At 53.4% G+C, this 16793-nt stretch overlaps 3 protein-coding genes across 3 annotated transcripts in view; all 3 read right to left on the bottom strand.

Moving 5' to 3' along the window:
• Window positions 1-1303: 1303 nt before the first annotated feature.
• Window positions 1304-7557, bottom strand: gpr63 (G protein-coupled receptor 63). Its single transcript, XM_076016406.1, has 2 exons — window positions 7089-7557; window positions 1304-5017 (listed from the first exon to the last, which is right to left on the bottom strand). The coding sequence occupies exon 2, from the start codon at window positions 4863-4865 to the stop codon at window positions 3561-3563; it is 1305 nt and encodes a 434-aa protein (XP_075872521.1). The 5' UTR covers window positions 4866-5017; window positions 7089-7557; the 3' UTR covers window positions 1304-3560.
• A 1312-nt stretch (window positions 7558-8869) lies between these two features.
• On the bottom strand, window positions 8870-10495 carry ndufaf4 (NADH:ubiquinone oxidoreductase complex assembly factor 4). The gene is made up of 4 exons (XM_076016407.1): window positions 10478-10495; window positions 9750-9909; window positions 9542-9636; window positions 8870-9263 (listed from the first exon to the last, which is right to left on the bottom strand). Exons 2-4 carry the CDS (start codon window positions 9901-9903, stop codon window positions 8961-8963), a joined length of 552 nt encoding a protein of 183 aa, XP_075872522.1. The 5' UTR covers window positions 9904-9909; window positions 10478-10495; the 3' UTR covers window positions 8870-8960.
• A 463-nt stretch (window positions 10496-10958) lies between these two features.
• Window positions 10959-16793, bottom strand: part of dse (dermatan sulfate epimerase) — a 13264-nt gene continuing 7429 nt past the window's right edge. The window contains exons 4-6 of the mRNA XM_076016409.1: window positions 14599-14838; window positions 14206-14413; window positions 10959-13636 (exon numbers count right to left, since the gene is read on the bottom strand). Coding sequence (XP_075872524.1) covers window positions 11830-13636; window positions 14206-14413; window positions 14599-14838 — 2255 coding nt within the window. The 3' untranslated portion in view covers window positions 10959-11829. The remainder of the gene's footprint in view (window positions 13637-14205; window positions 14414-14598; window positions 14839-16793) is intronic.

Genomic DNA, 16793 nt, shown 5'->3' with positions numbered 1-16793 from the left:
TGTGGATTTCCAATTTTAAGTGGAAGTTTCTTCTTTCAACTCTGTTGTTGGAAGAGTTTTGAACTTCCTGAACTTCCGACATCGTCCCCGCCAGGGAAAGAAGAAGAAAAAAAAAAAATAGTTTCAAGCTGGGAACTTTTCAAAGAAACAACAACAAGAAAATCCAAATTGTGAGTTCTAATCAGCGTAGAATTCTGAACGCTGCTGGGTGTGAGTTTTTTTTTATTTTTATGCTGAATTCCCACTCTGTCCCCCCGTCACCCCCCCCCCCCTCCTCTCCTCGTCCCACACCCACACTGCAGCTCATCAGCCCCGCCAACTCCCCCTCCCCCTCCCCCTCCCCCGAGACGTCGGCGAGTGGCCGTTGCTTAGGAATGGTCTTCTGCGGCGCCGTGATTAAAGTGAAGCTTCAAAGCTGCGGGCGCCGCTCATTAGCCGCCGCCGGCTGCATAATGAGTCCCAGCGAGGAAGATGATTAGGAGCACCGCCATCCTCCCTCTCTCTCTCTCTCTCTCTCGCCCGTCACGTCTGGAGACTCAGATGGATCTGGACCGACCCACCGACTGAAGGTCGCAGAGGTCAGAGGAGGTCCTGCTGGTGTCTGCTGGGATGCTTCGGGACAAAAAAAAGAAAGAACCGTGGCTGACCTTTCCAGGATGAGTTGCAACCAGTGACGCCCGCCAGCCGGCCTCATTTGCTCACCTTTCATGTTGGGAGCAGATTAACGTCTCTTTGAAGGACCTTCTGGGGTCCAGATTAAAGGTGGACGGCCGTCACGTCAACCTGCTGGGCCAATTAAAATCACCGCGTTGGCGGCAGTGCGGCTCGACCTTGGAGCGGGACTCACTCAGAGATACTGGAGACTCATTTGATATTATATCACCTTATATCACACCTTCTCATGCAATTCTTTTCATTTTTACATCTCATATATGTGTGTGTGTGTATATATGTATATATATATATATATATATATATATATATATATAATATATATATATATATATACATATATATATATATATGTATATACACATATATCTACATGAGTATATATATATACACATATATATACATATGTATATATATACTCATATGTGTATATATGTATATATACATATATACACAGCATATTCTACTTTGTGAGCTATCTTGTTATCACTTTGTCGGCACTAAAAGTGTTTTTTCGGGAATAAAGTTTTTTTTTCCTCCAGGGCCACGAAATGAAAAACCCTCCAACGTGATTCGAAATAAAGTTCAGCGCGTCGTCATCGACCTCCTGCGGACAAAACCCTCCGACAAATTTACCAAGATAAGAAAGTTTTATTACATTCAAATGGTACAGTACACCGAAAAAATTGCACATTTTCACCAGATGTAGCAGCATTCTGACTGGCAAACGCACTAATCAAGAGGCACATCCTAAAACACTGAAATACAAAAATGAATAAAAACAGGCATTCCAACGTTGGCGTGACTCCGCCCACCTAAAAGTCGGCGGCGGCGGAGGCGAGGAGGGGAACGATGCCGGCCGAGGGCGACCACTCTAAAAGGAAAGATACAAAGAAGTGTTGCTCTCACGCCGGACCTCTCAGTGCGTTTCCCTCACGATAACAAACGTCGCTAATTCCGACTTTGCTGGCTTTTATCGTTCGAAATCTTACGAACTGCTTTCCACTGATGGGGGGGGGGGGGGAGTTGGCGCGTGGCGGCTAAACCTTGAGTGTTTAAGGCAGTGGAGATCTTCCTTGTGAGCACCTGCAGGGGGCGAAAGGACTTCCGAACATCCCGAATCCCGGGTTCCACGCTGGAGAGAGCAACGTACGGACAACAACTGCATTTTCCTTCCCTCCACTTCACCCTTTAAATGTAATTTTAAAGTGGAAAAACGACTTCAATCTGACAGCAAACGTTAAAAAGATCGCAACAAAGACCAATTTTCCAAAGGTTTTTTTTCCCGCCGTTGATTCGGGAGGAATTCACACCTGAGATTTGAGGAGGGAGGAATGGTGGGAGGGACTGGCCGCAACCGGAAGGCAACTGGACTTTGAGCGCAGAGTCGGGGTCAAATTGTCAAGACTGAAAGAAAAAAAAAAAAAACGCAAAACTGCTACGCATTTTTTTTTTTCTTCGTCTCCGTCTCTGGATTTAAAAAAAGAAAACATCGTCCAGGCGAGTGAAGAAGTCCAGTTTCCTTCCAAAGGCGTGAATTTGCAGGAAACTACTCGGCCACACCGTGATTGGACGACGGTGGGGGGCGGGGTTTAGAGCAAGGAAAAAAGGCAAGTTTGTGCAGAAACAACCGTTCCCACCCCCCCCACCCCCTCTGCTTTATACCCTGTTGTCTCGAGACTGAAGGGAATGAAACCACAACAAAAACAACAAAACCAAAAAAAATGTGAATCTAATGGCAACAGTGTCAACTATACTTTATACACATCAAGTAGCATGTAGCGTCTTTCACACCTGCGGCGAGCAAAAGGTGCTGATGATTTAAAGGTAAAGTGTCTGCAAACACACAAACCATCACGGTCCGTCTCTTCTTCTTCCTCTTCCTCTTCTTCTTCTTCTCCTCCGGTGTTGCTAAGACACTTCCTGTTCACGCCAGTGCGAAAGCCATTTGGTTGTAGCTTCAAAAAACGTTTTCCCAGACCGTCCGTCCGTCTTCAGCAGCCTCTCCCGGCTGTCACGGGGGGGGGGAGGGGGGGGGGGGGCTGGACCAGTGGTCACTTCATCACGGGGACACATAAGCTGCGTTTCCATGACCCCCAGAATTGCGCGAAACCTCGGAAACGATATGGCTCAAAGGTTTCGACTCCCGCGAGGTGGTTTTTTTCCACACGCATCCATACGGAGGAATATCGCAAAAGTCTCATGGAAACACTTTTTTTTCGCATCGACGCGTCAGCGGACGTGACGTACGGGATCACATGGCAATGTGGCGCGTTGATGATTGGACGGAGGAGGAGACGGAATATTTTTTTTTTACAAGTCATCAAAAAGGAAAACAGAACAACGGTCGTTATGTTTTGAATTTTTGAAGGCAAAACGTTTTGGACCTCCATCCTCCTCCTCGCAGTGGGGTCTGGCGGGACCAGAACTACGCTGCGCTTTGTGAGCTTCGCACCATTACAATGGCAACACCTGCAGATCGCAGCTGTACTTTGTCGAAATTTTTTAGAAATATCGCTTTTATTTTGTGAAAAACTGTCACGGAAACACAGCTTTAGAGACCAACAACCATTCTCACACACACACGGACAATTTAAAGTTCCCAATTGACCTCACCTGCATGTTTTTGGAGTGTGAGAGGAAGCTGGAGGACCGGGAGAGGAGCCAGCAGACTCAGTGAGGAGAGGCGAGTGCTAACCACTGCGTATGTATGTGTTTTGCTTACAGTACTGAATTATTCCTTGACTTTTGCAAAAAAAAAAAAAAAAAAAAAAAAAATTGTACCACCAAACAGTAGAAACAGAGCCAGGAAATACGAGAGGGGGGCGGTTTTCGCCAGAGTTCCAGTGTTTTTTTTTGCGGGGGGGGGGGGACCTTCTCAGACCTTCTCAGACCACGGCACGGTGCTCGCCGCACACGTACACGGCGCTGGGCTGAATGCGGCGCTTGGCGTTGCCGGGCAGCGGCGGCAGGAACTTGCAGTAGCGGGGCAGCAGGTCCAGGCAGGCGTCGCGGAACTTCCTGATGCGCCAGTAGTAGATGAGCGGGTTGAGGGCCGACTTGAGGTAGCACAGCCACAGCACCCAGGCGCTGACCTGGAAGAAGGCGTCGCCGCCGTAGAAGCGGCGGCTGAAGGTGGCGGCCAGGCTGTAGGCGGCCAGCGGCGCCCAGCACACGGCGAAGACGGCGAAGAGGAGCAGGATGGTGGCGAAGGCCCGCGTCTTGAAGCTCACGTCCACGCTGACCCGGAAGGGCCGCTGCAGGCCCAGCAGGCCCAGCGGCTTCTTGTTGGCGCCGCCCGTCACCTGGCTCAGGCTCACGCCGTCCACCGCCACCGCCGGATGGCTGTGGACGCGCACGGCGTTGTGGCGGATGGCGCCCGCCACGCCCAGGAAGGTGTAGAGCATGACGCCGAAGGGCGCAAAGAAGGAGGCCAGCGTCAGCGCCAGCGCGTAGGCCCGGCCGCCCGCCTCCCCGCTGTATCCCAGCACGCACTGGGGCGCCCGGGGGGGGCTGGGCAGCGGCGGGGCGCCCAGCGCCAGCGGCAGGGCCAGCGTCAGCGCCAGCACCCAGCTGCCGGCCGCCAGCAGCTTGGCCCGCCGCGGGCTCAGCTGGTCCTGGCGCCGGGCGATGATGAGGAAGCGGTCCACGCTGATGACCAGCAGCATGGCGGCGCCCTCGGTGGCCAGCAGCCAGAAGAGCGCCGCCGACAGGCGGCACAGCGCCTCGCCCAGCAGCCAGCGGCCCGCCGCCACGGTGAGCAGCGCCACCGGCATGCTGAGGGCGGCCAGCAGGGCGTCGGCCAGCGCCAGGCTGGCCAGCAGGATGTTGATGGCCGAGCGCATGGCCGAGCGCTGGTACACCATCAGGCACACCAGCGCGTTGCCCAGCAGCGCCAGCAGCACGATGGCCACCATGGAGGCGCACAGGAAGACCTGCAGGGGCCGGCCCATGCCCGCCACCAGGGGGAGCGCGGTGGCGGTGGGGATGGGGGCGGGCGGCGCCCCCTCCTGGTCCTGCTCGCCCTCTACCAGGCGGACCAGGGTGACGTTCTCCACCGACATCCTCTGGGACGAGGAGAGGTTCAGCAGCCCTGTGAGCAGGCAGCAGAGGGCGCTGCTGCTGCTGGAGTCCTGGTGCACGGCGGCGCCCCCTGCCTCCGGGAGGAGAACTGCGGTGGAGGGGTGGACCATTCTTCTTCTTCTTCTTCTTCTTCAGATTCTTCTTCTGCTTCTTCTCCCCCGGGCATCGCGGGCATCCGCGCTCCCCTCAGCAGCGCCTCCACCTGGACGCAGGCGTTCCCGCTTGGCGCCGGCGTGGCCACGCCCACATGGCTGCCGGGAACCTGTCACACACACACACACACACACACGACAAAGTGTCTCAGCATGTTTGTTTGGTGTCTTCAAACCTCCTCCATCTTTGTTTTCCTCGAACTCAAACTTTTACTTCTGCAATTTGACTTTTCGTATTTTGACGTTTCCAGACGACAGATTTAGCCGACAGCTGATTGGTCGCCACTGGTCGTTGTGCAGCTGACAACCGGCCAGGCAATAAAATAAAAACGCTCTATGGCTCCAGTAAACACCAGGAAGTAAATTCTGTCGTTCCCAAAAGTCTGACTGACCTGCGTGGTTTAAAAAACAAATAATCATAATATTTAATTTCAAAAAAATTAAAGCAAACGCAATTAGCAGCAGTTGATGAAAGGCAATGACAGGTGGATGTTTCTGTGATAAAAAAGGTTTGGAGTGCCTGGATATGCAGCCATTCAGCACTTTGTGTTATCACGTGTCACCAGGACGGCGGCGAGCAGAGCAGCTGCTGCTGCTGCTGCTGCTGCTGCTGCTGCTGCTGCTGCTGCTGCTGCTCTGCTGCTGGGAGGCGATAAAGAGGCAGAGACGACGACGACTCTGCCTGACGATGAAACTATTGCCGCCCTGCAAACAAGCGAGCGGCGCTTTGATCTGCGGAGAAAGAGCTCCGTAATCTTGGGAGTCACTTCTTCCCTGCTGGGCGGGGGGTGGGGGTGGGGGTGGGGGAGTCGCTGGTGAAAGGGGGGTGGAAAGCCAATCAAAGCAGCAGCAATCCTGTTGGCAGGAAGTCAGGGTGCACCACGGGCTTCATTACAGAGTCTGGAGGTAACAGGGCGACGTTACGCAACAGCGGCTCTGCTGTTATTGAGCAGTCAGTCGAGTCAGGAGAGGACAGGTGAGCAGCAAGTCAGCGCTCGGGTGGATGGATGCAGAGTCGGTCGGCGGACATGAAGTCTTAAACAGCGACTGTGGTGCTCGGGAGGTAGGGCAGGTTGTCCAACGACGGAAAGGTTGGCGGTTCAAATCCCGCTCCATCCCAGTCTGTCGTTGTGTCCTTGGGCAAAACACTTGACCACACATTGCCTCGTACGGATGTGACTGGATGAGCGGTGGTTGGTGGTCGGAGGGGCCGTTTGATTGGCTGCCACGCTTCCTTCAGTTTGCCCCAGCTGTGGCTGCACATGGAGCTCCACCACCACCATGTAAAGCGCCCAACGCTTTGAGCTAAGCTACTACTACTAGCTACTAGTCATGGATCATCATCATCATCACTCTGCCACAGCCAAAATGTACACAGTAGCGTCAGCCTTTTAAGTCGTACCAAACGAAACGCAAGTTGAGACCCTTTTGGACCCTCTGGGTTCCCCTACAGTCTGGTTGAGGCTGCCTAACCTGTCTGTAGGGGGCGCTGGCTGCTGTAGGTAGATGACCAAAGGCAGCATTACTAGTTATTACCTGACTGTATCTGTTGGTTGTACTTCACTCACTCACACACACACACACACACACACACACACACACACACACACACACACACACACACAGTTGACGTTTAACACCGACGGAACAGATGTTCTGCTGATGCTCCTGAACGCAGCAGGAGAGAGGGGTGGAGGGGTGGGGGGGGGGGGGGGGCAGTGCGGCATCCAGTTGTGTTTTAAATCCCACCGTAATAAAAAACAAACGAGGAGCTTTTTCTCCCCGGAAGCCTCGCCGAGGACGAGGATCGAGCCACCGGAAATCGATGGCGGGAGGAATTAAGAGCTCATCTCGACCCTCACTTCATCGACCCCGCCATGCGAGAAACGACTCTGTGGCCTTTTACTAAAATAAATAAATAATAATAATTTAAAAAAAAATGTTAAAATGTTTTAATTTTTACGTTCATCTCCACTTGTTTCCTGTTGGAAAATCGCCGTCCAGCTGTGTTCCCAAAATGGTTGAAATCACGGCGGTTCACTCGGCGCCTCCTGGGGTCTCATGGCCGGGATTTAAGGGCCAGTTTACAGAAAAGCGAGAGTTGTTTTGACGGATTAAGTTAGTTGTCGGTACAACTACACAACCACACAACGCCCCGCCACCACCACTGCGGCGTGTTACCTGTTTGAGTCCCCCCGAGATGAAGCCCGGGAAGCGGCTCAGCAGATCCGGATCAGTCCGCCGCCGAACGCAGCATCTCGACGCCTCCTTCCAGACGAGCACCAACGACAACCTAGCGTCTTTTCTGCGGAAGCAAGACGCCAACGACGGCTCTTCTTCCTCCAGGGTGCAGCTGGAGCCGATGAAGGCAGATGATGGTGGCGCCGCGCCTGCGGTGCCAATCCGTGGTTTGGTTTCTCTCCTTGTGTTTCCAGGGGAGCGCCAGGAGGGGAACACCGAGCTGGCTCGTTTGTCTTTAAACACTAGTTTCCGGTCGTCCCCCTCCCCAACACACACAGACACACCACCAGGAGTTAAAAGGCTTCCATCCTCCCGCACCAGATGTAACACACTGTGGCCTAAAACATCACCGCAGTGTTGGAAACTACCAACACCAGTGGGACGCTAACAGCACCCTGAGTATTTCCGGTTTTTCTTTTCAAAATAAGATCACCCTATTACGCTTTAACCTTAGCAAAGCAAACATGAAATTGCGCACATTACTTTTCCAGCCACTGAAATAGCAGTGAATCAAACAAACCGACGATTGATTTCATCACAGTTTGCCAGCTGTTATTCCTTCCAACACGTGCTTGAATCACTTTATGTCATAGCTTTTATGCTATTGCGCTTCACGTTGAAATTTTTCAATTTACATTTTTGTCTTTTCGCACCACCTTTATTCTGAAGGCATTTCCGTCAACCATCGCTCTACTCCAACCACAACTTTGCGTCCAGCGAGAACTGACACCCGTTTTGGCAACCCTGTCCAATCGGGACAATTGTACGGGATGATGGGCGTGGCTTGTGGGGAGGAAGTTCCGTTTTGGGCCTCTCGAGGTGAGAGTGACCATGTAGGGCCTTCAGGTGATGGCAAAAACGTACTTTGTGAATGTCCAATATAGCCGGGAATAAGTGATGTAACACCAACATACTATGACAACCGAAAAAAAATAATAACTTTATTATCTTATCTTAACATTTGTGCGTACAAACAGCAAAGAGGTCGCAGAGAGATTTACTCCTCCAGTCACAGCACTTTGTGGTGTTTACTCCTCTCCCATTACTCCAGTGATTTAACTTGCCAACAATACGAAGGTTGACTGACAGCTGAGTCTGACGACCTGAACAGAATATTTGACTCCTCTGCTAAGAGCCGACTGTTTTGCTGCGTTGCCTTTCAGCTTCGCACATAAATGACAAACAAACGTGTAACGAATGAGTCATAAACCACTAGCATGGCAGTGCTAACAACGAGGAATCACATGCAAGTCAACTGTGTCCCCAAAATGACAACCGACCAAAGTTTTTTGTTTTTTTCAAATGAAATGCACATCATATTGTTAATGCCTTAAAATGTAGCACACGCAGGTATTATTGCTTGCTAGGACTGTAATACGATCACTACTGCTGCTGTTAGCAATACGACTTTGACTGAAGGTGGATTGCGTCCATCACTAATACACTTTATCCGAGCTGAGCAGACGGGTCGGGCAGCAAGAAAAACACTTAAGTTCACAACGTGTGCGCAAACAGAAACAGAAGGAAATGCTGTCTGGTGAGAATGATGTGATGCAGAAGAGTTTTCCGACATGGACAAATGTTTGAAAATTTGTTTGTTCATTAGTTCACTTGACGTAGTTTGGCAATGTTTATGCACAAGGACCTTAACTCATATCTCGCCGTTTGAGATCCATGGATCAAACTGAAAAACATCTGCTCCAAAGCTCTAGAAACTCAGATTTTTGGTTCTGATCTGCACAACCTCCTCACCGACCTCACTAAAATACATAAATAAATCAGGTAATGTCGCTCTGCAGTTCATGAGGGTATTTACGAAGCCTTGATCTGCTTGGTCTCCTGGTCCTTGGGTGGTATGATCTCCACCTGGAAGGGAATGAAGAACTCCAAGATGGACTTTGCTTCCTTCAAGTCCAGAGCGTAGTCCAGGGCGATCTTCTCGGGCGTCCAGGTCTCGGGCTGCCGCCTGTGGCTGCTCAGCGCCTTCAGAGCCTCGCCGATGGTCAGCTTGCCCACGGGAACGTCCGTGAGCTCCGCCAGGCCGTAGACGCTGGCCGGCAGGTGGAACTTCAAGGGCCGCCGCTCGCCACCCACACTCGTCACCTGTTTAGTCGCCTGTTGGGGAGTTGTGAAACTATGATGTAATATCAATAATATCGTACCCTGTTTTGCACGCCAGAGGAACTTAAATTCCATTTTTAAAAACAAAACGCAGCAAAATGGGCAAGAAATTGACTACAGATCCAACGTGTTGGAACCAGTAATAATAACCAAAACCAGTAAAAGGGGGGTTTGACTCTGGGTAAATTCTGGAAGCAGTGGTTTGCTGTTTGTGTAGTGTGTGACTGTGACAGTAAAATGCTGCCCAACATGTCCCGGTGTCCCCTCCTGACCTCTGCCGGCGCGGGGTCCGTGGAGTCCACGTACACCGACCTGAGGAGGGCCAGCAGCGGGTCGTCCTTCCGGTTCACCGCCTCCTCCACCGCCGCTGGAAACACAAACGCCGTGTCACGGTGAGTCCGCAGGACCGGTCACCCGACGATCGAACCCGAGCCCCGGCTTGACCGCAGAGGAGACGGCTTCAAACCACGGATAACTCACCTTCCCCGGAGGTAGCGGCGGCAGCGGGCGGCTGCTGCTGCGGCTCCGTGACCGCGTGCCGGGGCGCCAATCGCGGCTTCTCCTTGGCGATCTCGCGGTGGACCCGGTTCTCCAGGTTGAAGTTCCTGAACATACGTCCGACGCGCGCGCCCATGTTGCACTAGATGTTACCAAACAGCGTGGACAATAAAGTTTTTTTTCAACCGCTCGACGGCGACCGAGAAGGTACAAAAAAGATTTGAGACACAAGGCGGACCGAGAAATAAACGGCGATGCTGTTTAGTGGTACAAACAGCGTGGACAATAACATTTAACCGATCGACCGCGAGCGATAAGGTTAAAAACAAGTTATTATGAGATAAGGCAGAGTGAGAATTTAAATTGCGACGCTGTTTGGTGGTACGAAACAGCATGGACAGTAACTGTGTTTTCTTTTTCTATTTTTTTCAACCGGTCGACGGCGAGCGAGAAGGTTCAAAAAAGCTTTGTAACAAAATACAGAGTTATTAAACAACGACCAGCGAAGTGGTAAAAGTACGTCATTTGGATGAAACTGTATGACGTATTCCTTACCAGTTATCGTTAGGATCACATTGTAAGCTAACAACTCTGGGGGAAAACGTACATATTAATTCCACGCAACTGTTTCAAGCTTTTAAAAGCCCCGTTATCTGCGTTAAAGTATTGAATTGCTTTTATTTGTATGACATCCGGTGTGTGTTATTTACCTTCCTGCACTGCGTGCCTCCGAATGACGGGTTGCCATTGCTGTCACGTGGCGCCGAGTCAAACGTGAAGTGCCTCCGTTTTGGCCGCCAGGTGGCGGTGTGACACGCCTGAAGGTGGCGCTCTTGGCTGTTTCAATCACAGCGGTGCTTCCACAGGTCATCGCCTGTGTGTTTCACACCAGCAGCGTCTTGATTCTTCACTTTATTATTGTGTAGGTGAGACAAAGTCAATGCATGATTCAAGGCTGTCACTCCCACACAGGCACCAAAGGTCACGTTTTATTGCGTAGGGGTCGAGGGAGAGAGGGGTGGGTGGGGAGGGGGGGGTATTTGGGGCCCACGGGAGCCCATCTGGAAGTGATCAACCGCTCCATCACAACACCACCAGCAGTCAGCCGCTGCTTTCTTTTCTTGTTGTCGTCTGGAACAAGAAATCTGAAAAAAAAGCTTTGACAAATCTTGACTCAACACCCACACAGCACGGCACGTTAGAGTAATTTTATTTACAAATGATAAAAAAAAAACAACAACAACAAGGACAACAACAACGCCAGACCATAAAAAATATATCTTGCTTTCACATATATACATTTCAATGTATTTCTGAGGGAGCAATGAAGGAAAAATTAAAAAAAAAAAAAAAAAGGAAACGTCAAGTCACGGATGAAGCGGCTGGGTTGTTTTTAGTGGCTAACCTTGAGTTTTCCGTCTTTCTTTGACTTCAGCCAGGAACCTCTGAATCACACACACACACACACACACACACACACACACACACACCTGGTGTTGAACACCAGAAGAGGTCTGGTTTCTTCTGCTGTCGTTCTGCTTCCTGTCGCTAGTAATTCCCTCACACACACCAGCGGGTAGGTGTGACCTCCGTTATTTAGTGAAGGTCACGGGAGGGTAAGACAAAAAAAAAAAAAAAAAAAAAAAAAAAAGGCAAAAATAAAATTCATCTCTAAATTTCAAGGTGGAAGCGCAATCTCAGGTGAACGGGATCCAAGATGTATTTTTCAAAGGCAACGTCCGGATTTCAGTGTTGCGTCAAAGTCGAAGCGGAATTGAAAAATTCTAATAACAATTAATGTGGTGGAGAAAAAAAAAATTCACAATAAAAGTCCGAGCAGAGGTCGATAAAAGGTCAAAAAGTAGTCGGACCCGACGAAACGCCACAAGCTCCCTCGAGGCTGGAGGTATTTTTTATTTCCTTGTGTGGTTTTTCCGGAAACTCTGACTCCCCGGAGAAACTTCAATTGCGAAAAAAAATAAAATAAAAAATAAAATAAAAACCCTTTTCAAAAGCAACCTTCTCCCTCGCCGGCGCCCCCTGGCTGGCTGGCTGGCTGGTGCTAGCACTGTGCGTGCGAGCAGGACGAGTACAGGTAGAGCAGGATGAAGCAGTCGATGAGCAGCGCCGTGTAGAAGCACCTCTGCGTGTGCAGGCTGCGCCCCCGGTGGAAGCGGCTGAGTATGACGGCCAGCAGCAGGAAGAAGGTGGCGGTGTTGAGCAGCAGGAAGAGGCGCACGTAGTAGGTGGCGGCTCGGGCGGCCGACGCCACTGTGGCCCCGCCCTCTGCCCCTCCCCCGCCACGCACCTCCTTGAACTTGCGGCCACGCACGAAGGCGGGGCCCTTCCTGCTGCTGCTGCTGCTCCGCCGCCCCTCGCCGTAGTCCATGAAGGCTTGCGGCTCTCCGTCGCCCCCCTCTGGCCCGTCCTGGTACGCCCGCTGGCGCTCCCGCTTCTCGCTGGCCTCGATCTGTGCAAAAATGTCAGGCGGGTTCTCGGCCAGCTTGTTGCCCCGCCCGCCTCCACCCCTCCCTCCCGCCTGCTTCCTGGAGGACATGGCGAACATCTTCTCCACCAGCTGCTCCTGCTGCGTCCTCCTGCCGCGGCCCTGCGGGCGCAGCAGGTGCTCGGCCGCCGAGCGGCTGAAGGTGGCGGCGTTGAGCACGCGGCCCAGGATGTGTCTCTCCATCTGCTGGAAGACGGGCTTGACGTGCTGCAGGTTGTCCTCCACCACGTTGACGTACTCCTCCACCTCCTCCGCCGCCTCCTCCTCCAGCTCCTCCTCCTCCTTCACCTCCTGCTCAAACACAATCTTCTCGCCGTCGCGCAGCACCATGGCCAGCAGCGACTTCGCTCCGCCGCCGCCGCCGGCAGCGGGCGTCGTCAGCAGGTAGATGGTGTAGGTGTGGTCAGCGGTGGCCAGGTGGACGTCCACCCGCCGCTCGTCGCCCCGCAGGCTGAGGCTGCGCACCTCCACGCCGGGCCCGTGGAAGACGTAGGCGGCGCGGGTGTGCGGCGCCCGCAGCGGCGTGGTCACGTTGACGTAGTTGGAGCCGTTGTAGGGGTAGCCCCGCGGGTAGGGCCAGTAGCCCGGCGCCCCCTGCTGGTCCCCGCCGGCGCCCTCCTCCGCCCACAGCATGTGGTAGCGCTGGCCGTCATGCGCCACCACGTAGGCGGCGCGGCGGGAGCGCGTGCTGCGGAAGGGCAGCTCCGTGTTGTGGAAGAAGGCGCTCATGGCGGCGGCGGGGCCGCCCGCCTCCAGCTGCACGTGGTCCAGCAGCAGCAGCAGCTGCGGCTGCAGCAGCAGCAGGTTGCGCTGGAAGCGCCGCACTCCCAGCTCGGGGCTGTAGGCGGCGCCGGCCTCGCCCCGCAGCAGCACCACGCCCCGCCGCTCCATGGCGGCCTCCACCCGGCCGCGGGCGTCGCCCGCCGGCCCCGACTTGTACTTGAGCCACTTGGAGTCGCAGGCCTCCGTCAGCTGGCCGCTCCAGGGGCTGAAGCAGCCTCCGTCCGGCCCCTGGGGGGCGCTGAAGAGCACGGCGTTGTTGAGCAGCGTGAACTTGGGGCCGTACAGCGCCTCGGTGATGAAGGGCACGCCGTTGGGCGCGAAGGTGAAGGAGTTCTGGTCCGGGTGCTCGTGGCCGGCGTTGAAGTTGCGCCAGCCGCTCAGCCACTGGCTGTAGCGGCGCCGGTGCACCATGTCGAAGATGGCGCGGCCGCCCAGCTTCCCCGACTTGAAGGACAGGAAGGTGCTGTTGGCGCCGGCCGGCAGCGCGCCACCGTACGTCACCACGCCCCAGTCCTCAAAGTGGTGCAGCCGCGGCGTCCCGAAGTCCGGGGGCGGCCGGGGCACCAGGCCCGGGTTGTACCTGCAGGGGCCAGAGGAGGGAGCTGGGTCAGGTTCTGACCATCCATCGCATCGAGACTGAAAGTTCTGCTCTGGGTTCTTTGGGCCGATGCTCACAAGTCTTCACCTCTGAGGGGAAACATTCAGTAGCAGCTGTGCAGAGGAGGTTTGGGGGGGAGGGGAGGAGGTGGAGGTGGAGGTGGAGCCTTCATCTACCAACACCAGCAGTTGGTGGATGAAGAACTGAGCACCAACCAACGTCACAACCTCACTAAACAAAGAATGAAGGACCTTGAAGTTACAAGGAATTGGAAAGTCTTGAGGAGGAGGAGGAGGAGGAGGGGCGGGCGTGAAGGAGGGGGTGAAGGAAGAAAAGGAGGAGAAGGTAAAGTGGAGGAGTTGGAGGAGGAGAAGATAGAGGAGGAAGAGGAGGTGGAGGAAGAAGAAAAAGAGGAGGAGGTGGTGAAGGAGGGGAAAGAAGAAAAAGGAGGATATGAAGGTGGAGGTGGAGGTAGAGGAGCAGCAGCAGCAGCAGCAGCAGCAGGAGGAGCAGCAGCAGGAGGAGCAGCAGCAGGAGGAGGTGGCCCTCACCAGATGAACTCGGTGTGCAGGGTGCACCAGCGTTGGCCCTTGCCAGCCTGGCCAGTTCCCTCCTTGACTCGGTTCTGGTGGATCAGCTCGGCCAGCCAGTTGCCGCTGCCGTTCCTCAGCACGTAGCGGTCCAGGAAGACCAGCTGGCTCTCCGGCCCGTAGAACCAGTTGTAGTTGGAGTCGGCGATGGCCACGGTGCGCTGGAACCCTGGTGGTGGGACGGCGTAAAGACAGGAAGTGGCCGACGATGACCAAGTCAACAGCAGCTGGATTTTGATTGATTGCATATACATACATATATATATATATATATATATATATATATATATATATATACATATATATCTGGTCTTGTCAGATATTATTCATGTTCTTTATTTGCGAGCCGCTCACCGGGCAGGATGGTGCGGTACAGGAAGTCAAAGTGCTTGAGCAGCCAGGGGTGGTCGAAGTGGCCGATGGCAAAGTGGCGCTGCACCAGGAAGAGGTACTGGAAGAGCGAGCGGGTGGTGTAGGTGCCGTAGGCCACGCCCTCGTACAGCGAGCCGTCCGTCACGTCGTGCAGCAGCACCATGGACTTCTCCATGATGGACAGCACCTGCTTGGTCCACAGGTAGGCCTCCTGCAGGTACCCTGGCGGGGCCAGAGAGAGGGAGGGGTTGAGGTCTTTTTTTTTTTTTTTTTAACAGGAGGCTGCAAACACAGGGCTAAACTGCTTCTTTTTTTTTATTAAAGCATTTTTTGGGGGAAGGTGGTGAAACAAAAGCTGCTCCAGGATCATAACTGATAAAGATCAGAACAAGGAGGTTGAACACAGAGCTTTCATCATCCCCACCTCCGCCTCCACCTCCACCTCCACCTCCGTCTCCGTCTCCTGGAATCTTTCCCAACACTGTTTGTTTTGGCTCCGAGGATCTCAGCCAGCCGGCGAAACACGGAGCAACTATTTGGCAGCAAACAGGAACCGCTGGCACGCTGCACAGAGAGGCTGGAGCAGCGGCAGCAGCAGCAGCAGCAGCAGCAGCAGCAGCGGCAGCAGCGGCAGCAGCAGCAGCAGCAGCAGCAGACAACACAGTGTCAGACACGCTCCTTGTTTCCTGCGACGGCTTGATGGAAATCCTCACTCAGGACCTTGTTTTGCCTGCACGCCCAATGACATCATACTGAGACGAGCGGCGCCACCATGTGGAAAACAGAGACGCACCTCAAATGGGTCCCGGTTGCGGCGCCACTGACAAAACCAGACTCGACAACTGCCGACCACCGTTCAGGTGGAACCAATCAGCTTCTTCCTTCTCCTTGCACACACTCCTCCCCCCCCCCCCCCCGTGCTCCATAATAACTCAAACAAGTCCAAACAGTTTGCAAAAATTCACAGTTGGGGAGAATCTGTCACTTTTGTCAATGTGCGGAGCTGAAAAAACTCCTTTCCAGACGAGGCTGCAGCGAAAAATTCAGTCTGACGTGACCGACGTGTTGCTGCGTGCAGGGAGAGAGAGAGAGAGAGAGGGGGGGGGGGGAGAGAAGAGGAGTAAGAAACAGAGGAGGAGGAGGAGTAGGAGGAGGAAGATGAGAGGAGAAGAAGTAAAAAGAGGAGGAGGAACAGGAGAAAGAGGAAGAAGTGGAGGAGGAGGAGGAAATGGGATGGAGAGGGGAAAGAAGATGAGGAGGAGGGGGAGGAAGAGCGGGCAGTGGTTTGCAACATTGTTGCAGAATCTGAAGCAGGAAAAAAACACTTCAAACTCAAAGTGGGAGAAAGTTCCGGAGAAAACAATGAGAAGCGAGCGGAGCGCCACCTCCTGGTCACCAGGCGGTGGCTCTCTGGCTGCTGCAGATCCAGGTAACTTCATACCCAGGAAGTCTGGCCTTCTTCCCCTCTTCTCTTTCTCTCTCTCTCTCTCTCTCTCTCTCTCTCTCTCTCTCTCTTTTTCCCTCATTCACGGTCCGCTGGGTAAATTCCAGAGGAATGCAGGAGGCCCAGACTCTCCATACTGTGTCTGATCCCGGCTGGATGCACACATGCAGGATCAGCACCATCACCTTCATCAGCACCATCACCTTCATCAGCACCGTCACCTTCATCATCAGGCACCAAGTCAAGAGAAATGCTACAACGTGAGGATGGAAATCCTCATTTTCTTTCACATATTTTACTGCTCTTCCTTTCAATTCCTGCAGAGCTGCTGTTTCTACTACGGCAGGGGGGGGGGGTCACATGCATAGCGAGTCCCATGTCCCTCGGGCGACCGCAAGATTCCCCGGAGTGGAACTGTAGCGCTAGGAGGCGCCGACGAGCAAACACGCAAAGGTGGAATTCAGACTCCCGTGCGAGCTCACTGTTTTGCCGCAGTGCCTCGAGTGGCCACTGGGAAGAAGAAGAAGAAGAAGAAGAAGAAGAAGAAGAAGAAGAAGAAGAAGAAGAAGAAGAAGAAGAAGAAGAAGAAGATTGATTTTTGAAAAATAACATGACGCTCTCATTTCCATTCAATCAATCAAGAAGAAGAAGGTGGACGAGGTCTCCAGGTTTGGGCACGCAGGCCACCGTAGCTCACTGGCAGACTCAGGAGGGGGAGGGGAGTGAAAGAGCG

Source organism: Nelusetta ayraudi, unplaced genomic scaffold (assembly GCF_046127955.1).
Source record: "Nelusetta ayraudi isolate G7.1 ecotype Tasmania unplaced genomic scaffold, CSIRO-AGI_Nayr_v1 ptg000226l, whole genome shotgun sequence".
NCBI lineage: Eukaryota > Metazoa > Chordata > Actinopteri > Tetraodontiformes > Monacanthidae > Nelusetta > Nelusetta ayraudi.
This window is presented reverse-complemented; position numbering and strand designations above follow the sequence as displayed.

Bases quoted from the DNA above. Each gene is read 5' to 3' on its own strand.
- gpr63 (XM_076016406.1), bottom strand. From the start codon at position 4,865: ATGGTCCACCCCTCCACCGCAGTTCTCCTCCCGGAGGCAGGGGGCGCC.
- ndufaf4 (XM_076016407.1), bottom strand. From the start codon at position 9,903: ATGGGCGCGCGCGTCGGACGTATGTTCAGGAACTTCAACCTGGAGAAC. The intron at 9,637-9,749 runs GTGAGTTATCCG...TTGTGTTTCCAG, and splicing joins CGCCGCTACCTCCGGGGAAG to CGGCGGTGGAGGAGGCGGTG. The intron at 9,264-9,541 runs GTCAGGAGGGGA...ACTCCCCAACAG, and splicing joins CGGACCCCGCGCCGGCAGAG to GCGACTAAACAGGTGACGAG.